This window comes from Typopeltis vanoorti, chromosome 8 (genome assembly GCF_054136105.1).
Source record: "Typopeltis vanoorti isolate ZY-2024b chromosome 8, IOZ_Tvanoo_1.0, whole genome shotgun sequence".
NCBI classification, from domain to species: domain Eukaryota; kingdom Metazoa; phylum Arthropoda; class Arachnida; order Uropygi; family Thelyphonidae; genus Typopeltis; species Typopeltis vanoorti.
Genome location: NC_143556.1, coordinates 72,548,855 through 72,573,063, shown reverse-complemented (window position 1 = coordinate 72,573,063; position 24,209 = coordinate 72,548,855). Strand labels below are relative to the sequence as shown.

At 35.6% G+C, this 24,209-nt stretch overlaps 1 protein-coding gene across 1 annotated transcript in view; it reads left to right on the top strand.

Moving 5' to 3' along the window:
* The window catches only part of LOC150104095 (dual specificity protein phosphatase MPK-4-like), a 71,081-nt gene extending 50,143 nt beyond the window's left edge, over positions 1-20,938 (top strand). Inside the window, exons 6-7 of the mRNA XM_090396773.1 lie at positions 6,689-6,737; positions 19,629-20,938. Of these exons, the coding sequence (XP_090252899.1) occupies positions 6,689-6,737; positions 19,629-19,723 (144 nt within the window). The 3' untranslated portion in view covers positions 19,724-20,938. The remainder of the gene's footprint in view (positions 1-6,688; positions 6,738-19,628) is intronic.
* The last annotated feature ends 3,271 nt before the right edge of the window (positions 20,939-24,209 follow it).

Genomic DNA, 24,209 nt, shown 5'->3' with positions numbered 1-24,209 from the left:
CAAAATTAGTATTGTGCGAGACAATGCACGTGTCTCGGGAACATGATTTATTTGTTACGAGACATAATGTAATTGGCGTGAAAGAAATGAACTTTCGTGAAAGAAATGAACTTAAAAACCTAGTCTGTTATCCTCATTATAGCTTACCAATTGTATTCCCTGAAGATTCCGATAGCAAAAATCGGTGAAACATGTAGGACAATAAATTAAAAACCCACTTGACTAACATTCAAAAAAAAGTGTTTAAGTTATTATACAAGTAGTCAGTGAAGAAAATCAATACAAGACAATCGTTGGACATGCTATTTTATATGGAACAGAAATCTGTAGCATAACAGACCAGGATGCAAAACCTCTGCAGATCTTTGAAAATAAAATCCTTAGAAAAGCTTTTGGACCTACAAGAGCTAGCAACAGGCAAATAGAGAAGAAATAATCAAGAACTATACGAACTTTATAGATCTTCACTTGTACTTGATGAAGGCAGAGCTTGCAGATTGAGATGGTTTGGATGTGTGTGGAAAGAATGCATGACAAGAGAATAGCTAAACAAGCATTAGAGATAATGCCTAATGGAAAGCAATTTAGAGGAAGACCACAGCAATGTTGAGAGGATAACATTCACAAAGACTTAGCTAAGATGGGAATCCTGGACTGGAAGAGCTCAAGACAAAAACAATGGAAGAAGTTGATACTTACAGCCAAGAACTTTAGAGATTCGGTAAGCTAAAAAAAGGGTCAAAGCTGTATAACTGAGAGGAGACCTCCTCATATGATTGAGACATTCAAATTACTGAAGGGTTTTTATAAGATTAATCCAGAAGATATTTTTGAAAATATGACTGGTGGTGGGAGGACTAGAGGCCATGCATGGAAGCTGGGCAAGAGCGTGGTTGACAAGGGTGTTAGAGCTAGGTTTTTTACTTGGAGAGTGGTGAATGAGTGGAATAAGCTTCCAGAGTCTGTTGTGGGTGCTACGACTGTGAATGAGTTCAAGGCAAGATATGATAGATACTGTGTGAATGCTGAATAGTTGTTCCAGACATGATGTTAGGGCCTCCCTCGATGAGTCTGACGACTCCTTGGAGTTTCCCGGAACAATAATAATAATAATAATAGCCTTTAAAGGAATGCGTAGAAGAACCGACCAGGGCTTCTGACCTAATGTCCAATCCTCACCTTCTGGTGCACCCTGTTGGGTATCTGAATGAACTGGATGAACGAGGATGGGCTGGCAATTTAGGATTTAGCTGACTAAACTGTATTCTTATTGGCTTAAACCAATATACAAAATGATGGTACAACATGACAAAATTTCATGCCGGCTGGGGCATCGGCCGGTTAAACAAGGCCCCCATTGTTTTCACCAGGGAACCAGGGCGAACAGCGAAACATCAGCTACTGGAACAAATCTGAAAGCACATCCCAACTCAACACCACCAGAGTTAAAGATCGGTACTATCAACATAAGAAGCCTGAATGGCAAAGAAATGGAGCTAGCTGAAGAATTAGATAAGTACCAGATCGACATAATAGGAGTGACTGAAACTAAAAAGACAAAAACTGGTGAGATCTCTCTCTGAGCAATAAATACAAACTGTTATATTCAGGCAATGACAATCAAGGAAAAGAAGGAGTAGCCATAGTATTCAACACAAAATACGAGGCTAATCTTCTTGAATGGCAGTCAGTCTCAAGTAGAGTGATGTGGGCAAATATCAGAATGGGGAATTGGACAATGAGACTTTTTTGTGCCTATGGTCCCACAGAAGGTTCTACTAAGATAGAAGTGGAGGAATTTTTTGATGCTTTAGAAAAAGCAACTGACACAATGAAAAGGAAAAGTTGATCCTTGTTGGGGATCTAAATGGCAGAGTAGGAAATGATTGTGAGACATACAAAAATATTTTGGGAAAATTTGGAGAAAAGAGCAAAGCTAATAATAATGGCAAATACCTGCTGGATTTCTGCTCAGGACATGGACTGGTTATTACTAACACCATGTTCCAACATAAAAATGTGCACAAATTCACATGGAGAGATGAAGCAAGGAATAAGAAAAGTCTCATTTACTATGTTATTGTTGATAGTGATGTTTTCTCTCTGGTGCAAGACACCAGAGTGTACAGAGGATTTGAAATTAGAAGTGATCATTATTTAGTCTTGAACTGGATAAAATTGAATTTCATATTGAAAAGAATAACATGTAAGAAAGTTTTAAAGGAAATAAAAGTTGAGCAGCTCTTAGATGTGAACTGTAGACTAAAATACACAAAGATTATTGAAGAAAAAATGAAAGAGTTTGAGAACAGGAACCAAACCTTGGAGATTCAGTGGCAAGCCTTGAAGAAAACCTGATTTATTCAGCCAGAGAGGCATGTTGTGAGGTTGTCTGCAAGGATAGAAAAATCAAAACTCCATGGTAAACACAGGAAGATAAAGAGGCAGTGAAGGAAAAGAAGAAAGCATATCGAAAGTTCCTGGCAAATAAGTCAGCTTTTGCTCTTAGAGAATACAGAGACAAATGTAAGAAAGCCAAACACTGTGTAAAACTAGCTAAACAAAAGTCATGGGAGGACTTTAGCAAGAACATAGAAAATAAATATCAAGAAGGTGGTAAGATATTTACAAACTCCATATTTACCATCAAGAAGGTAGTAAGATATGGAGGTTGTTGAAAAAGCTTAGAAATGGAGGAAAGAGTGCTGTAAAAGGAGTTAGAGATGATAAAGGTGACAAGAAAACGGGAGAAAAATATATCCTTGAAGTATGGAGTAATTGCTTCGAAAAATTGCTAAATGTAACAAGCAGTGATGACAGCACAGTGGTAAAAAACACTGACCAGGCATACAGTCAGGAATACATATCCATACTTGAAGTAGAAAAAGCCATCAAAGGCTTGAAATGTGGAGAGGCAGCAGGAGTAGATGATATTCGACCAGAAATGCTGAAATGGTATAAAAGTCCTTATAGTGACTGCACTGCCTAGTTCAGAAAGCCTGGACAGAGGGACGGATTCCCGATGATTGGAGTAGAGCTCTAATAGTACCCATATATAAAAAGGGAAATAAAACTGATTTTGAGAATTACAGAGGCATTTCATTACTGAGTGTTCCTGGCAAGATCTATGCAAGTATACTTGAGAAACATTTGAGAAGAATTGTGGGAGAAAAGCTTGGTGAAGAACAAGCTGGATTCAGGCCAAATAGAGGCTGTCAGGATCAGATCTTCACTTTACGACAAATAGTTGAGAAAGCATGGGAATATAACAAAGATCTGTATTTAAGTTTTGTTGATCTGGAAAAGGCATATGACAAGGTGCCAAGAGAGAAGCTATTCAATATGCTACAGATATATGGTGTCAGTGGGGCATTATATCAAGCAATGCTTAATCTTTATTTCAGTTAAGTCAGCAGTTAGAATTGAACGAAGTTCAGGGAGATGGTTTAATGTTAAATCTGGTGTGAGACAAGGATGTACATTATCTATATGGATCACATTATGAAGGAAAGTGGTATTAAACATGATATTAGAATTGGAGATGTTAATGTCAGCTCTTTGCTTTATACGAACGATGTTATACTTCTAAATAAATCCACTACAAGTTTGCAAGATTCCCTGACTAAATTGAATAACTGTTGTAATAGATATGGTATGAAGGTGAGCATTAAAAAGACAAAGACAATGAAAATAGGTAGAATTGTTGAAAATGTCAACTGTGTTATGAACAGGGAACCTGTGGAACAAGTAAAACATTTCAGCTACTTAGGCACGATTTTTACTGAAGATGGTAAATTAAATATGGAAATCGAGAACAGAATCAACAAAGCTGGTATGGTAGGAAGTCAATTGAATAAATTCATATGGAATAAGAGAGAAATTAGTCAGAACACTAAATTAGCTGTATACAAGATGGTGTTCAAACTAATTTTAACTAATGGATCTGAGAGCTGGGCCAGAAGTAAAACACTTGACCAAAGACTAGAGACTGCAGATATGAGAGTCCTGAGAAAGATTAGAGGCATGAACAGATGACATCAATGGCAATATCATATTAAAAATGCGGATATTAGGAAAGAACTTGATATTGTCAGCATCCAGGAATGCGTTAGCAGAGCTAATCTCAGGTGGTATGGTCACATAAACAGAATGGGCGATGAAAGATTAGCAAAACAAGTGATCTCTGCCAGGTTGGCAGGAAAACGACCCAGAGGAAGACCAAGATATGGATGGATTGATATGGTACAAAGTGCCTTAGATGATAGAAATATAAGATCTGATAATGTTGTAGTCTTGACAAGTAACAGACTGATTTGGAGGAAAATTGTAGATAGGAAGTTAGTAATGATGTAAATTTTTCATGTAGTACTATCATATCCTGTACACCCCCTTGAGGGTACATGTCAGGAATTGGATGATGATGATGAAAAGAAGAAGAGTTTATGCTGAAAATAGTCGTTGCTAAAAAAAAAAAAAAAAACACCATAGAATATTAAAACTAACAGATTAAAATTAATAGTTAAAGTTTACAGTGTGATGTACATGTTGTAAAGAGGAAGAGGGCTTGATTGGTATTACCATTGGAGTCCTAAGGAATAAAGAAAATAATTTTTTTTCATGTAGTTATAAGTGTTAAGGGATTTAGGTGGATTTTCATTGTGGGTAGTAAAATCACCTATCAAAATTGGAGTTTAAAGCAGTCATTAAAGCTTTGGAGCTTTCTTTATACATTATTTTTCCGATATAAACCAGCTTCTATGTAAAACTTTAGCTTGGTTCCAATTGATCCATTGTTTGGAAGAAATTGCATGGTGGTCAAAAACCTGATCTGTTCAGCTCCTGTTACCTTATGTTGATTGATACTGATGCTCTTCAAAGTATGCATTTGCTGACTTTCTTGGATAATTTTGCTACATATCTGACCATAACATAAAAGTTCACAGTGGGGGGAAGGGTAGATTTTTGGCTGAGATAGTCAAATTCATCTTCACTGAAGTGCTGGAAAGATCCTTACTTGCAAATTGGATGGAAAGAAATTCATAGATTTGAAGAAGTCAGTTTTTTGTTCATGAACTGGGAATTATAGCCATTGGAGAGAAATGTGGATTAAAAATATTGAAGCAGTTTTACAGAAACACTTTAATAACAAACTTTGACACATTTCTCTGCATTTCTCTCCTATAGTGACAATTCCTGGATCATGGATGTTCATAACTTATTTTTATTTTTTAAAAACATTAAAAATTAAAATAAGTTATAGCATCCAACACCTAAGATTGTCATCCAGATAGCCCATGGATGAAGTATCGAACTACTGTTACCTTTATCCATGATCTCTCCAAGATGGCATTTGTAGGGCATCTATCCTGTATAACAAAGATTTATCAGAAAAGTTGTCCAGTCTTATTTTTGTTTAAATCTACAACACTCCTCTTCCATTCAGTTTGCAAGTACTTAGCATTCTTCTTGTGCATTTTTTAGAGCAGTTTGTTCTACTATTCCAGCACTGTCTTTGGTTTCTTTTATTACATATTTATATTATGAACTAGGATGGCCAATAAATGGACACTTAGAAGAGCTTTAGATTACTTAAGATACCAGGAGTTAGATAGATTGGATCCTGCCTATGGGGTTCACTGAAAGAGAAAGTTTTTATAGGAGGTTTATTGTGATCCTCAATAAAACTGTATTTGATTACTTTGTCTTTCATTGTTGGTGTGGAGGAAGTTTAAGTAAAGAGCAGGGGCATACAGTGGGAAGTAGTCTCCTCCCCATGTTTTGACCTCAACAATTTCCCCTTATATACCACCACACTTAGGACTCTCTTCAAGCATGTTCTGGCAGAAGATTTTTCACTGACTGGTTGTGAAGCCTCCTGATCCATTATTATGGTTGGTCCTATGTACATCCAGCAGCCAGTGCATGGAATAACATTTTGCTGCTGTATCCTTGATTAAGGAAGGTCTGGGTCCCTACAGTGTATTTGTCAGAGAATTGTGTTTCCTGCATGTGAGAGAGAGGGAGATAGAAACTGAAGCCTTTCTCCACTTTGTCTCCTCTTATAAATCCAAACATGGCATCTATTAAGGCTTCTAATAATCAAAGTGGTGGTGTTTCGCCAAGCACTGGAAGACCAGAGCCCCCACATTTGTGGAAATTGGTTACACCAGGATTGACTTGGACTCTTAGAAGTATACTTAATTATTTTCTTCTGTGATTTTTGGATTTCTTTTAAGGAAAGAAAGTCTGAGATAAATTGTGCTCCATCAAGGCTTGACATTATGCTAAGTGGCTCTTGAAGTTTGACCCTGGTGTGATTATGTTAATTTTATTATATTATATTAAAATTAATATTATCAATATTAATAAAATTAATGTTGATAAAATATTATGTGATTATATTAAAACTATAATAAATTTCATTGTACAAGGGTGTTTTTTGACATCTTTTAAAATTTGATATTGTATTTTATTTCAAGATTTTGTTCCTCTTAATTTCTTTCTGGCATCTATTATTTAGTAATTTGTAAAAGTATATTTTTTTGAGTGAATGGATGCATTCATGATATGTATGTTTCTATCTGTACATTTAAATCTGGAAATTTATAAAAGTGCTCTATTTGTTCAAAAGTATAAAAAAAAAAATAGACTATTGGTTTTATTGCTATATTTTCTTTAATGCTTTCAGATATATTGTCCAAAATGTCAAACTAAAATAGGGAGATTTGATTGGCTAGGTAAGATAGAGCATAATATTTCATTTGTAGTATTACATTATGTTGCCAAAAATTTTGGAATACCCCAGCATAAGTGAACTGAGTTCTAGGAATGTATATGTATATAAAGGGTGTCTCAAAATTCACGCAAGATTTAAATTTAGCGCCATTTGTGCGGTAAAGTGTTGCCAATGAGAAAAAAAAAGACAGCATGACAGCTGACAGTTCAGGGTTATTAAAAATGGAGCGCTACACGAAAGAACAACGCATTTTCATTGTTGAGCAATATTTTAAAAATAATGAAGGTTTGGCAGCTACAGTTCGCAATTTTCGTACAAAATATGGTCGGAATAGTGATTTAACTTCATCATCTGTGAAAAGATTAATTAAAAAATTCAAGGAAACTGGATCAATTAGTGATATTATACACTCTGGCCGTCCTTCAACAAGTCGTTCAACAGAAAACATCGAAGCAGTTCGTGAGAGTGTTGCTGAGAGTCCAGGAACATCAATTCGGCACCGTGGTCTTGAATTGGGCATTTCAAGAAGCTCTCTACAGCGTATTCTCACGAAAGATTTGCATCTTTATGCTTACAAAGTTCAATTGACTCAAGAACTGAAGCCTACTGACCACACACAGCGAAGCGAGTTCGTTGAATGGATTATGGAACAACAGCAAGTGGATGCTTATTTTTCAAACAAAATCATCTTCAGCGATGAGGCTCATTTTCATCTTGATGGCTTCGTTAATCAACAAAATTGTCGCATTTGGGGTTCAGAAAATCCACGAGTGATTGTTGAGAAACAAATGCATCCACAACATGTCACTGTTTGGTGCGGATTTTGGGCTGGAGGCATCATCGGTCCATTCTTCTTTGAAAATGTGGCTGGTAAGGCAATAACAGTTAATGGTGCTCGCTATCGTGATATGATAATCCAGTTTTTTGTACCTAAATTGCAAGATATGGATGTGGACGACATGTGGTTTCAACAAGACGGTGCCACATGCCATACAGCCTGAGAAACAATTCAATTACTGCATGAGTCATTTCCTGGTCGTTTAATTTCCCATTTTGGTGATCAGAATTGGCCACCCAGATCATGTGACTTAACGCCGTTGGACTTTTTTCTTTGGGGTTTTTTGAAGTCTAAGGTTTATACCAACAAGCCCACGACCACCCATGCCTTGAAGGAGGAAATTGAGCGCTGTATCAACGAAATTCAGCCACATTTATCCAAAACGGTTATGGAAAATTTCGACAAAAGAGTGCGTATGTGCCAGCAAAGCCGTGGAGGTCATTTACCCGATATGCCTATTCCATGCATAACCCTATACTGTATACTTTATAAATCGATAAGAAATTACAATTTTTAATTAAAAACCTGTGTTTTCTATCAAAATTACTTCTTGCGTGAATTTTGGGACACCTGTATAAAGGAGACATCAGTAATCATGTTCAGTTTGAACTGAAATGGTAAGAGCAGATCACTTTTTTAATGAGATGAAAACATGATGAGTTTGTGCTTAGTTCAAAAACTATTCATGATAGTGTTGATGAAAATGAAATTGGTTAGTCACAAACTAAATTAAAAAAAAAAAAAGCTTATAGATGACTGAAAACTAGTACTTAGGAGCAATGAATCCTACTACATTTTAGAGACCTGGATTTGGCAGTATACTGGCAAACACTACAAATAGAATCCCATTGTTTCATCTGTAAATCACAAAAGGATGACAGCATTTGAGGTATTGATGTTATAGACAAAGTTGCAGTGTTGCTTCTTTCCCAATCTAGAAGATTTCTAGGTTCTTACATCCACCAAAACCTCCACATCCTCCCATAACCAGGAGTATATAAAATTCATTGCTCTTATGGCATTTGCTGTGTAGGCCAGATGAGATGGTCTGGAGAGATCTGCATGAACATATAAGGGACATTGAGAAGAAAAGGAGGCACAGATCAGGATTAACTTTCCACACAACAAATATAAGCCACCAAATATTTTGGCAAAAAAAGAGAAATGCCATATATTGCCCTGTAATATAGGGTTTTTATAATCCTATACTGTTGGGGGGGGGGATGCTGGTGAATGTATCATCTACCTTTATGAAGGGGGGGGGGGGGCGTCTAGAGTTAAAAAGGTTTTAGTTTGTTAATCATTTCCACAGGCCAAGAAGTAACCTTCTTAAGGAGCCTATGGAGTGTTCTAATTTGGGAGCTGGTGGGATCATATTCTATAGGCAGGTAGGTAGACCGATCTAACAGTAAAGAGGTAAGCTTGCCTGTGTAGTCAAATTTGTTTAGAACTATGGTGACATTTCCCTTATCTGCTGTAGGTTATTATTTTACTGTTGTTTTTTATTTCCTACAGAGCTTTGAATTCTTCTTTAGATAGGTTGCTTTTAGGTGGTTTAGCTTGGGTAAGAACAAACTTTAATTCTAGACCCCCCCCCCCCCCCGAATATATGGACCGCATACAAATTAGCCAAACATTTAGCCAAAGTGCTCACACAATATACTGGCAACACACCTTCACACATAAAAAATTCAGCCCACTTTAAAGCCAGTATAGAAAACTTCTCACTCCAACATACTGAGACATAATGGTCAGTTTCGATGTCTCCTCCTTATTCATCAGTATCCTACTCAAAGACACCTTGGACCTCATCCAAGCCAAATTTCTTCCTGATATCTCAGCCTTATTTCAGTTCATCATGAACTCAGGCTATTTCGTTTGGCAAGGAAAATTCTACAAACAGATAGAGGGGGACAGCCATGGGTTCTCCACCTCTGGCCAACTTCTTTATGGAGACCTTTGAAGAAAAAACTTTAAACTTGGCTCCACTTAAACCTACTGTTTGGCTATGCTGTGTAGATGATGTTCGCTATTTGGCTGCATAGCTTGGATACACTCCACAACTTCTTAACACACTTAAACAATCAACACCTCAGGATCCATTTTACCTTGGAAAAGGAAAACAATAACAATCGCCCTTTCCTAGACACTCTAGTTACATACCAGTCTGATGGATCCCTGGCTTTCTCTGTTTACAAAAAACCTACACATACAGGTAGATAGATACATTCACCAGCAATCAATCCCCCACCCAACAGTATGGGATTATAAAAACCTTATATAACATGGCAAAATTAATCAGTTCAGATAAAAATGCCCTAACTAAACCATATTCTTAACACTTTTGTAGGCAATGGCTACAACCTCCAAAAAATATTAAAACCAATTAACCACAACTCCCCCCCTCCCCCCCCATAACAGGGATTATTCTAAATCTATCATTATTCCTTATATCCGGGGGTACTTCTGAAAAGCTAACAAAAATCCTTAAAAAATATAACCTGACAACTTGTTACAAACCATATAAAAAATTGGCATCTCTTATCCACTCCACCAAAGACCAGCCACTTCCTCTAGTATACGTACTACCTGGAGTATATGTATACCAGGTCCCTTGTAGTTGCAAACTGTCCTACTACAACCAAACAGGCAGGACAGCTAATATCAGGATATCTGAACATAAGGACCATATCCAGTTCCACCAATACAGCCACTCAGGACCTGCTGACTATGCTTTGGACACCCGCCACAAAATACGCTGGAAGAAAGCCACTTTACTATATCGCAGCAAGCATAAATATGAGAGATTATTCTTGGAATCTGCCTCAGCTCTAAAAAAAACTCCCCAAACCTCAACAAATTTGAATGCATGAGACTGCCCCAAATATGAGAAGCTCGCATTCTAAGAAAATCAGCCCAACAGCCAAGACAACCCAATTTAGCCCACTAGGGGACACTTTTAGGACTCTAGGACCAACTTCAGTTGTTTTCTTCAGCCATATTTATTTTTTTATGTTCCCTGAAGATGGTAATGTAACATTACTGAAATATAGGAAGTATTAATTAAAGTTTTTTGATTAATATTTTAGTATACGTTGTCTTTCCCTAAAATCTGACAGTTATGGATTACTAACGTATAAGTTTATCTACAAGAATTACAAATATGGAAATAGACAACAGAATGTGAAAAGCTGGTATGGAGGTTAAATTCCAGTTAAATAAATTTATGTGGAATAAGAGAGATATTAGTCAAACTCTAAACTAGCAATATACAAGACAAACCAATGTTCAAATGCATTTCAACTTTATGGATTAGAAATAAAATTCTTGATCAGAGACCAACGATCACAGATATGATAGTGCTGAGAACATGACATTGTTAGCATTCTTGAATGAGAAGAGCTATTTGTAAAAGAGTTAGTCTAAGGTGATATAGTCACTGAAACAGTATTGGAGAGGAAAAGTTAACAAAATAGGAGTTTTATGCTAAGATTGCAAGAAAAAGACACAGAGGAAGACCAAGAATTAGGTGGAGTCATTCAGTCAGAAGTGTCCTAGAAGACCGAAATATTAGATATGACAGTGCTGACAAGTTATAGACTGATTTGGGGGAAAATTGTTGATAGTAAATTAGTAATAAAATGAAAGGATGTTGGTAGTACATCGGAGATAGTTAAGGGTAATCTAGAGCAGCGTTTTTATTTATTAAATCCAATGTTATGAAATTACAATTTTTAGCTAGTGCGACATCTGCTGCTGCTTAGAGGGTAGAAATTTTGATATACATGGCTGGAGCATTGTTTCTGAGAGACGAAGAAATTTTTGGCAGACTGCCAGGAAATTTCCACAGACCACAGGTTGAAGAACAAGGATCTAGAGGAAGCAATATTAAATTGTATACCTAAGGTAAGGAAGGTTAATCAGGTAGGAGTTAGATGGATGAGTAATATCATTTAGCATGAGTTGCAGAAGAAGAAAATGACCAGCAAACTCATGACCAGTACAAGGCTCAGGCAAAAAAAAAAAAAAAAAAAAAAAAAGAGAGAGAGAGAGAGTGACCAGCATGGCAAGGAAGGCAAAATCAGATTATGAGAAGAATCTAGCCAAGCAGGCCAAAGGAAATCCCAAGGAGTTCTTTCACTACATGACAAGTAAGAGGAAGAATGACTATGGAAGATTGAGCTCAATGAGTGGAGTGATGATGGTTACGAGGTGACAGAAGCAGATAAAATAGTTGAGATACTGAGTGACCACTTTGCAATGGTATATCATCCAAGTGAGGTTGGATGATATACCCTAGGTGACAGTCACTGATGTTGGATGAATTGAAGGTTCTTAGGATATTGCATAATTTCATCTAATCTCAAAGATATATTTACAATGCAAATATATCTTTGAGATTAGATGGGATATCAGCTTGGGTTTTGCTAGAATTTCCAAGGGAATTAAGTGTCAGCTCTGGTAGAGTTACAAGGGAGTAGAAAGAGGGCAAAATAATTCCCTTGCATAAGGGATATTCTAAGACTGTAGTAGCAAATTATAGATCAATCAGTATCTGAGACATGGTGGTAAAAGTACTGGAAATATTGGTCAAAAAGAGAATTCAAGAATGGATGGATAAAAATACGATACAGTATTAGGGGAAACATGGCTTTGCAATATTTATATAATTAAATATTAGTCTGTGCCTTTGTGTTATTTTCCTCTTATCTTTATCTTTACTTGTTTTCTTCAATTTCTCTTTTCTATTATATCCATACTATAGCTTGCGCTCCTTACAGTTATTATCTGTTTAATACACTTTACTTTATTCTAATCTGATTAACTTAGTTTCCCCCCCCCTTGAAATCCTTTGTACTTCTTACAATTGTTCGCATTGTTAGTGAAAGGGCCTCTGAAATAGGCAAGTCACGGTTACAGTTTTACTATCTCCTGCACTTTGTAATTCAGGAAAATTTATATTATTTATTGACTGCGCCATCCTGAATTAATTTTATAGCACGGAAAGATTGGTTATAACACTTATAGGATAGATCATTTTCTAGAATAAATATTAATTATTCATCATCATCATCATCATCAAATTCCTGACATGTACCCTCAAGGGGGGGGGTGTACAGGATACGATAGTACTACATGAAAAATTTACATCATTACTAACTTCCTATCTACAATTTTCCTCCAAATCAATCTGTTACTTGTCAAGACTCCGATATTATCAGATCTTATATTTCTATCGTCTAAGGCACTTTGTACCGTATCAATCTACCTATATCTTGGTTTTCCTCGGTCGTTTTCCTGCCAACCTGGCAGAGAACACTTGTTTTGCTAATCTTTCCTCGCCCATTCTGTTTAAGTGACCATACCACCTGAGATTAGCTCTGCTAATGCATTCCTGGATGCTGACAATGTCAAGTTCTTTCCTAATATCCTCGTTTTTAATATGATATTGCCATTGATTCTACATCTAAATAGCTGTGCTCAGCTTTAGTCTCCTGGGTTTCTTGGAGATGAAAAAGTGGTGGAGAAGATTCAGAGGCGAGTGAACAAGATGGTAAGTATTCTGTGAATGTTCACTATGAGGATAGATTGAGGGGGGGGGGTGGATTGCAGAAATTGGCTGATAGGAGAAAAAGGGGAATATGATAGAAACATTTATGTTTCTTAAAGGGTTTTATAGGATACAGGGGAAATGTTTCAGCACTTGGCTAGAGAGGCCAGAACAAGAGGTCATCCCTTGAAGTTGAATAAAGGTGTAATTGGTAGGGGTATGAGGACTAGATTTTTTGCTTGGAGAATTATGAACGAGTAGAATGAGTTGCCAAAGTCAGTTGTGAGTGCTTTGTTAATGGGTTCAAGGAGAGGTACGATAGATTGCTATGAGTGATGGTAGATGGCTCCCATCTCCCCACCATCCAACTAATGCTGGGGTCTCACAAGGTTCAGTTCTCTCACCGACCCTCTTCCTTCTGTATATCAATGACCTACTTCAGTTGACCTCCAACCCAATACACAGTTTTGCAAATGATTGCACATTGCACTCTTCTCTTTCATTTGACAAACCCTACTCTACACAACTCACTTCAAACTGCAGAACACCAACCACCACTGCCCTTAATTCTGACCTCCAAACCATCCTCCAATGGGGCTCAGATAATCTCGTCAACTTCAATGCTAGTAAAACCCATTCTGTCTTATTTCCCACAAAAAAGAACCATTTTCCCTCAGTATTATTTTTGATAACACTCAAATTCCCAGGCAAGATGAAATTTCTCTTCTGGGAATTACCTTGACATCAGGCTTCTCCTGCCATAAACATATTACAACCATTGCATCTTCAGCTTCCAAAAAACTAGGCTTTCTCTTTCGCTCAAGACGTTACTTCACCTCAAAAGAGCTGTTAACCTTATACCAATCACAAATCCTCCCAGCTATCGAATACTGTTCTCACATTTGGAGTGGAGCTCCTAATGCTTGACTCAATACAGAGGAGAGCAAGTAGACTGATAAATGATTCATCTCTTACCAACTCACTCCCTCCACTTTCACATAGATGTTTAGTCTCTGCAATTTGTATATTCTATAAATATTTCCATGGATAATGTTCATCTGAAGCAGCATCAATAATTTCCCCACTCTGTACTAAGCCCATTGAAACATGTACAGCTGCCACTGCCCAACATCCTTTCTCAGTACATCTTGAAACCCACAGAAAAGTTACTTTTCCTCCTCTTTCATCCCTGCTATTGCTGTACTGTGGAACAGTCTCCCTCCAACATATTTCCCAAGGAATACAATATACATGCTTTTAAATTGAACGTTAACAAGTTTCTCCTTTCCCACCTCTACTACCCATATAATGGTACTAAAGTACTATAGGTTGACCAGCCAACCTCTCGTATATAGACCCAACATAAAAAAAAGCTTTTTCCAGATCTATAAAGCATATAGATAGTTTCTTATTGTTTTCTGTTTTTTGTTTTTTTTTCTATCAGTTGTCTGATTATGAATATTGCATCTGTACATGATCTGTCTTCTCTGAAACATGTTGTTCATCTAATAGATTAATTTCCTTTGTTATTTTATTATTTAGAATTCTTTTTAATACTTTTAATGAGAGGTATTTAACAAATTTATCCCTCTATAATTTCATGTTTTTTTTTTTTTTATTATTATTTAATATCCATTTTTGAAATATTGGTATTGTTATACTTTTTTATCCATTCTACCGGAATCTTTTTGTATTTATTATTTGGTTGTATAGTATATTTAAACTCTGAATTATAATTTATTTTTTTAAATAATTCATTATTGATATTATCTAGACCTGGTGATTTCCTATTTTTTAATTGCATTTTCAATTTCAATTTTCATTTCTGTTGTATTTATTTCTTCTTGATTTGTTTGTAGGAAGGAGCAGCCATAGTATTCAACACAAAATACGAGGCTAATCTTCTTGAATGGCAGTCAGTCTCAAGTAGAGTAATCTGGGCAAATATGAGAATGGGGAACTGGACAATGAGACTTATTTGTGCCTATGGTCCCACAGAAGGTTCTACTAAGTTAGAAGTGGAGGAGTTTTTTGAGGCTTTAGAAAAAGCAACAGACACAATGAAAAATGAAAAGTTGGTCCTTGTTGGGGATCTAAATAGCAGAGTAGGAAATGATTGTGAGACATACAAAAATATTTTGGGAAAATTTGGAGAAAAGAGCAAAGCTAATAATAATGGCAAATATCTGTTGGATTTCTGCTCAGGACATGGACTGGTTATTACTAACACCATGTTCCAACATAAAAATGTGCACAAATTCACATGGAGAGAAGAGGCTAGGAATAAGAAAAGTCTCATTGACTATGTTATTGTTGATAGTGACGTTTTCTCCCTGGTGCAGGACACCAGAGTGTACAGAGGATTTGAAATTGGAAGTGATCACTATTTAGTCTTGAGCAGGATAAAATTGAATTTAATATTGAAAAGAATAACATGTAGGAAAGTTTTAAAGCAAATAAAAGTTGAGCAGCTCTCAGATGTGAACTGTAGACTAAAATACACAAAGATTATTGAAGAAAAAATGAAAGAGTTTGAGAACAGGAATCAAACCTTGGAGATTCATTGGCAAACTCTGAAGAAAACATTGATTGATTCTGCCAGAGAGGCATGTGGTGAAGTTGTCTGTAAGGCTAAAAAAATCAGAACTCCCTGGTGGACACAGGAAGTTAAAGAGGCAGTGAAGGAAAAGAAGAAAGCATATCAAAAGTTCCTGTCAAATAAGTCAGCTTGTGCTCTTAGAGAATATAGGGACAAATGCAAGAATGCTAAACACTGTGTAAAACTAGCTAAACAAAAGTCATGGAAGAACTTTGGCAAGAATATAGAAAATAAATATCAAGAAGGTGGCAAAATATTCTGGAGGTTGTTGAAGAAGCTTAAGAATAGAGGAAAGAGTGCTGTAAAAGGAATTAGAGATGATAAAGGTGACATGAAAACGGGAGAAAAAGATATCCTTGAAGTATGCAGTAATTACTTTGAAAAACTGCTAAATGAAACAAGCAGTGATGACAGCACAGTGGTAAAAAAACACTGACCAGGCATGCAGTCAGGAATATATATCCATACTTGAAGTAGAAAAAGCTATCAAAGGCTTGAAATGTGGAAAGGCAGCAGGAGTAGATGATATTCGACCAGAAATGCTGAAGTATGTTGGTATTAGAGTCTTACAGTGGCTGCACTGCATAGTTCAGAAAGCCTGGACAGAGGGACGAATTCCCGATGATTGGAGTAGAGCTCTCATAGTACCCATATATAAAAAGGGAAATAAAACTGCATGTGAGAATTACAGAGATATTTCCCTACTGAGTGTTCCTGGCAAGATCTATGCAAGTATACTTGAGAAACGGTTGAGAAGAATTGTGGAAGAAAAGCTTGGTGAAGAACAAGCTGGATTCAGGCCAAATAGAAGCTGTCAGGATCAGATCTTCACTTTACGATAAATAGTCGAGAAAGCATGGGAATATAACAAAGATCTGTATTTAAGTTTTGTTGATTTGGAAAAGGCATATGACAAGGTGCCAAGAGAGAAGCTATTCAATACGCTGCAGTTATATGGTGTCAATGGGGCATTATATCAAGCAATACTTAGTCTTTATTTGAGTTGTAAGTCAGCAGTTAGAATTGAAGGAAGTACAGGAAGATGGTTTAATGTTAAATCTGGTGTGAGACAAGGATGTACATTATCCCCTCTGTTATTCATTATCTATATGGATCACATTATGAAGGAAAGTGGTATTAAACATGATATCAAAATTGGAGATGTTAATGTCAGCTCCTTGCTTTATGCAGACGATGTTATACTTCTAAATAAATCTGCTACAAGTCTGCAAGATTCTCTGACTAAATTGAATAGCTGTTGTAATAGATATGGTATGAAGGTCAGCAATAAAAAGACAAAGACAATGAAAATAGGCAGAATCATTGAAAATGTCAACTGTGTTGTGAATGGAGAACCTGTGGAACAAGTAAAACATTTCAGCTATTTAGGCACGATTTTTACTGAAGATGGTAAATTAAATATAGAAATAGACAACAGAATCAGCAAAGCTGGTATGGTGTGAAGTCAATTGAATAAATTCATATGGAATAAGAGAGAAATTAGTCGCAACACTAAATTAGCTGTATATACAAGTATGTATATACAAGACAGTGTTCAAACCAGTTTTAACTTATGGATCTGAGAGCTGGGTCCGAAGTAAAACACTTGACCAAAGACTAGAGGCCACAGATATGAGAGTCCTGAGAAAGATTATAGGCGTGAACAGATGGCATCAATGGCAATATCATATAAAAAACGAGGATATTAGGAAAGAACTTGACATTGTCTGCATCCAGGAATGTGTTAGCAGAGCTAATCTCAGGTGGTATGGTCACTTAAACAGAATGGGCGAGGAAAGATTAGCAAAACTAGTTTTCTCTGCCAGGTTGGCAGCAAAACGACCCAGAGGAAGACCAAGATATAGGTGGATTGATACGGTACAAAGTGCTTTAGACGATAGAAATATAAGATCTGATAATGTTGGAGTCTTGACAAGTAACAGACTGATTTGGAGGAAAATTGTAGATAGGAAATTAATAATGATGTAATTTTTTTCATGTAGTACTATCATATCCTGTACACCCCTTGAGGGTACATGGCAGGAATTTGATGATGATGATTTGTTTGTTTACCTAGTTCTACTTTTAATATTGGGATATATTCTGCATCTTCCTTCTTTTGGTTATTAATAAATCTCCACATCTGTTTCTGTATACAATAGAAATCATGTTCAAGTTCTTTTGTATAGGATTCCCAAAATTGATTTTTGCTTTTTATTTTCTTTTGATTAACTTTATTACTTATTTCTTTATATTCATTCCAATTATCTGTCGTTTTCATTTGTAGATATTTTTGATATTTTTCTTTCTTCTCTTTTGTTAATATTTTTATTTCTTTGTTAAACCATGGAGCCAATCTTCTTGATTTTATTATTCTTTTTTTGCCCCTAATACTTCTGTTGCTATTTCAGTTAAATTTGTTTTAAAAATCTTCAATTATCTTCTACTTGTTTGCTTCTTAATTGGTTATTTTGGAACTTTTGTTTTAATCTATTCTAGTATGTTTTTATACTTTCTTCTTTTAATAATTCCACTTTAAATTTTATTTCGACATCGTGTTGATTTTCTTTAGATTTTATTTTCACCCATTTTTTTGTAAAGTCTTAGTTTACATGTTAAGAGATTATGATCACTTCCAATTTCTGCTGATGTTAACATACTAACGTCTATTTCTGATGGGTGTATTACTTTGTTACATATAATATAATCTATTATTGATTCCTGTCCTCCTGTGTTTCCAAAAGTTATTTTATGCTGATAAAATTCTATTCATTATTTTAAAAATTATTATTTGCACAGAATTGTATCAATGTTTCTCCATTATTGTTTCTTCATTAAATCTTTGCATTATTCCATTTATTGGTATATTTCCTATTCTTGCATTTAAGTCTCCCATTATAATTAATTTTTTATTTGGTTTTATTTCTTGTATTATTTGTTATAAGTCCTCATAGAAAGCTTTTGTTTTTCTTTTCTTCCTTCTTCTGGGGCATATACTATAATTATATTTATTTTACTTCTATCTGTTTTTATATTAACTGTTAATATTATTTCATTTATATATTTATATTCTTCTATATTTTCATTTAATTCTTTATGTATTACTATTCCTACTCCAGCTTCAGCTCTGTTTTGTTTTTTTTACTCCACTGTATATAAATATATATTATTATTATTTGACACCTCCAGGGAGTCCAAAGACTCATCGAGGGTGAGTGTGCCAACAGCGTCGAACGATTGATTCCATTCCAACTACTAACCACACTCAAACTTGCTTAACTTTTTGTGTGAGCCATTAGTAGCAGAGGCTCGACTAGCCATTGCTGGCCTTGTCTTTTATATAGTCTTGTATATTCATTGTTCCATTTCCTTTTTTTTTTGTGTTTCTGTTATGCTGCACATTTTAATGTTTCTTGTATAAGTTCTTCCTCTTTTCCATTAATTTCTCTTACATTCCACGTTGCTAGTTTTATTATTCTGTATTGTTTTCTTTTCCGATCGATATCCAATTTTTCCATCCAATTCATGTTTGTCTTGGTTTCTCGAGCAGTATTGTTTTATGTCCAATGACGGGTTGCTAGCCCAATCACCAGATGCCGTGTTCATGTTTCATTTTGGTTATTAGATATATATATTTCTAAACTTACATATTTATTCTTTATCCCCCAACATTTTTCCAAATTTTATATTTTTGTCTCAATCAAATCTGGCACCAAATACCATGTCATCTCTTTCTTCAAAAAGGTACATACCCATTTATGTCTTTTTTTAATACTCTTTTAATATATAAAAATTTTAATTACTCAGAACTTCATTTTAGCCTTAGCTGTTTTTTGTTCATTAAATTGTTTTAAGATGCTTACATTTTTTTCTAATTCTTATATGTGTAATGTTTTGCTTTTAGGATTTCCATGCTTATGCGGTGCCAATATTGTACCTTCTTTTCAAGTTATTGAAAGTAAAGTTGACAGATTTTGTGGACGTCAGTTGAATGCATGATTTTTCAATTAAAAATAAAGCTTTTTTTGTGTATAATATGCAATAGCTTGCCTACATTTGTACATAACTAGTACTTATGCTGTTGAAGCTGGTTTTCATCAAATATACCATACGGCCGAAACATTTGAGTGAAAAGTAGAAGTGCATTTATTAGTGTAATAGAATATGCCACCTGCAAGTAGCAATTTTTAAGTTTCAGCATAAACTTCAAAGAAAAAAATTTGAAATTGCTCCAAACTGCAATTACAGTCAGTTTAATAGTTCTAGTGTTTTGTTTCTGTTGCAAATGAATCATTGGACACATTTGGAGAATTAGTTTCTCTACATAAAAAAAACTCGGCATCTAATTACTAAGGAATTTAAAGTTTACATGTACCAGGTAGGTTCCAAAAGTTTCTGTCCTGACACACAATTTGTGCCAATTTTAAAACACCATGTGTGACAGATAGCACCATTTATGGGGAGGTTAGTGTACCAGTTTCAACTCTCTACCTGTGTCATTCAGTTGGAGGCGCTCATTTGACTAACACTTGGCATGCTAAGTGGCTGTAATGTTACAAATTGGGTACTGTGCTGTGATAAAGTTTTTCACCAAAGAAGGGCTTTCTCCATGTGCTGTCAAACAGCGATTGAATGATGTTTATGGGGAATTTTCTTCTTCATATTCCACCATGAAGAAATGAGCTAAACAGTTTTGCCTAGGAAGAGCGCATCGAAGATGATCCTCAAGATGGTCAGCCTGTAAAAGTGATGGCTGAAGAAAATGTTTCTCTTGTTGAGGAGGAACTGCTCAATGTCAGACGGTTGATGCTCAAAGAAATCTCAGCAAGGTTGGGCTTTCTATAACAACCGTCTTTCCCATCACTCACGAGAAGCTTCACATGATGGTCAGTGCAAGTTGGGTGCCCCAACTTCTCTCTTCAATTCAGGAGTGTAATGTGACCTGTTCCCACAAGTTTTTAAAGCTTTGCAAAGAGAATCAGAGAGAACTGCTGGAATCCATTGTCACCAGGGATGAAGCAGTGTTTTTTTTTATTATGATCCTTTTTTCAAAAGGAAATTCATGGAGTGGTGCAAACCAAACGAAGCACTGCCGGGAAAAGCGGAAAAGCATGATCCATGATTCTCATGATCCACTTCAAGTCAATCATGAGAATTCTCCAAAAGAGAATTCTCATGATTGACTTGAAGTGGATCATGAGATTCATGGAAAGGAATACCATCGTGAATGCAGAATATTATGTTTCACTCCTGCTCAAACTGCATGATGCCATAAAGGAGAAGAGATGAGGAATGCTAAGTTATGGTGTTCGCCTGCACGAAAATGCTCCAGTCCATACGGCTATTGTTGCGAAGGTTGCAGTGAAGAACTCTTGCTTCCAGGAGATTGAACACCCACCCTACAGCCCAGATCTAGCACCCAGTGACTGCTACCTCTTCCCAGAAAATTTGCAGATGACAACGAGGTGAAAGATGCAGTTCAGGCCAGTTTGCACACAAAAGTACAGACTATCTTTTCAAGGACATAGAAATGTTAATTCGAAGATCTGAAAAAGTGTGTTGAAGTAAAGGGAGATTATGTTGAAAAGTGACACAGTTGTTTTCTTTCTATCACCTATAAAAGTTAGTGAGGCCAGAAACTTATGGAACCATCCTCTACATGGTACAAATCCAAGATGCTTTTTTCTATTCTACAGTGTATATCATATAATTTTATGTCAAGTGTATGTCATATAATTTTAAATTATTATTTATATAACTTCCATTTTCTCTCATAATTTATTTTCTGTAAATAAAATTACACAAAAATTTCTCAACTAAGTGTTCTGGTAATACTTATGCAAGCATACTTATGAAGAGGTTAAGAAAAATTGTGGAAGAGAAACTTCCACAATTTTTCTTAAAGGATTCTTGCAGACTTGGAGAACAACAACCTGGGTTCAGGCTAAACAGAGGTTGTCAATATCAGTTTTCCACTTTATGACAAATAGTTAAGAAACACTAGGATTATAGGATTTAATTTCTAGATCAGGAAAAACACACACAAGGCCCAAGAGAAAATCAGCTAGTGCAATATACAGAGCATTATACATAATATAAAAAGATCCATCATCTATATTTAAGTTGTATCAGCAGTTAGAATTGAAGGAGGTATAAGATGTTTGATGTAAAATCAGATGTTAAACATGGGTGCACACTATCTCCACTGTTATTCATCAGCTATATGGATCACATTATACAGGAAAGTTGTTGGAAGTTTTTTTCGTTTGGTTAGACCATGAATTATATACAGGTAACCCTCGTATAACATGGATGTTAGGTTCCATAGAAATGCTGTGTTATGCAAGACTCAGATCACGTAGAAAAAGTAGGGTTATGTTCTGAATCTTTTTTTTTTTAATTGTGTAAACAACAATGACATATCCAACAAAAAAAATATTTTTATTTAATTCAGTAAGTTAAGAAAACAACTATGAAATAAATACATAATATAAACTTATAAAAATTATAAATTGTAGGTAAACTTAATTGCACATAATGCATAAATGTTTTAGGCAAAATAAAATAAAGCTCATGTTTTAATCATCACCATCACTCTCATCATCAAAAATAACATTTCGGAGATGTTCTTTATTTACGAGGCGGATGTCTCATCACTTGAAATCTCTTGGATATCATTTGCATAATTCTCATCAGTGGTGCACCCAGAGGGGAAAAGGGCTAAAGGAAAAAAACACTAAAAAATTTTCCAAAATCTTTTCCTAATTAAAATTCATTTTTTTAAAATTTATGTTGTGTCGTGTCTTCTATTTCTATACTACTTATCCAGTGGTCCTTGCAGATGCCCATTCATAGGTCATATGCGATGAGTAGTGTGTATTCCCAACTCATCACACGTCACCCCTACTACGTTATCCACGCTAGGTAGACGTCTGCATTGAATGCAGCTCCAGTGTTGCGTATACTAGCAAAGGTTGGTCGATTGGTAGGGCCTCTGCTACTAATGGCTCATGCAAAAAAGTTAAAGAAGTTTGAGCGCGGTTAGTAGTTGGAAGGGATCAATCGTTCGATGCTGTTGGCACACTCTCCCTCGATGAGTCTTTGGACTCTCTGGAGATGTCACATAATAATAATAATAATAATAGCCCTAGCCTGCACAACACATTGACTATTGCAAAATACAACTGTTGCTACAAAATGAATTATATAAAATACTATCTAGCGGTATTGTATTACAAACAAGAAAAATAACGGTTTTTAGATAAATATATAAAAAATTAAGAACAGCAAAAATTAAACAGGACCTTTCATTTATACTGGAGGGGCTGCAGCTCTTATGAATGAGCTGTCACTGTTTGTAGCTGTTTATTTTTTATGTAGTACATTAGGCTTATTGGTCTATAATCTTTTCATACAACATCCTGACCATTTTTCAACATGTTCATATAGCTGGAATTCTCCAGTTAATCAGGCATATCTACTTTTATGAATGTAGTTAAATTGTTTTCTCAGTCTATTTCACTTTATTTTAGGATTTGTAGCCTTTCTGTATTGATGTCCTTGAACTGATGCCTTTTCTTTATATAATTGCCTTACAGTTCTTAGTATTTTTGTTTATATAGTTTGGGTCTCATATGATGAGTCTATGGATATTCTATATAATAATAACATTATTACTAATTCCATCTTCTTTCTCCTGTTAATTCCCTCGAAACTCTGTTCACTGAAAGGTAAGTTTCGGATTTAACGCGACATATACCCCCAATTCCACACCCCATTTAAGAGTTCAACAAACTATCTTACCATCCTTCCGCACAATATGTCATGCACAATCTTCCATTACTTTCAAGTCTCTTAAGAGGGACTCCCCATACATTTTTCATTTTAAATTCTCGTCTGGGTCTGTGTTATAAATTTAAAAAAATTCATAATCTCATGCCCTTGTATTGCAGTTAACGGTTTTACAGCGGAGAACATTCATCCAGAAGACGACAACTCTATTTATATAATCAAGATGTATGATTTTAACAGTTCCATCACAATGAGAAACCGTTAACCAGTCACACTCATAATAGCTGCGAGTGACAACAGTACAACTGATGGACTTATGTTTTTATTTAAATTTACAACATGTGAGTGATGCCACTGATGTTCATTTTTGAAATACTGTTCGACACTGTTGACAGTCTTCCCTGGCAAACAATAAGGAAGCTGTCAGTCAAGGTTTCCATTGGAACCACTATGTGGATTGTAAATGGGTACAGAAGACAAAAAATGTGCTTGTATCATCCACTCTTGCAATGATTGAGAAAAGCAGAAATTTTCGTTGCACGTGTTAACCGAATTCTGAATGAAGTTCTGCAATCCCATTCCCAAGTATATCATTCTTCTATTAGAGAGATTTTCTTCTCAGAATATTGCTGAGAGTTGGTAAACTATTTGACCTATAAGGCATCAAAACTTATCAGTCGAAGAAGGAGAGCTT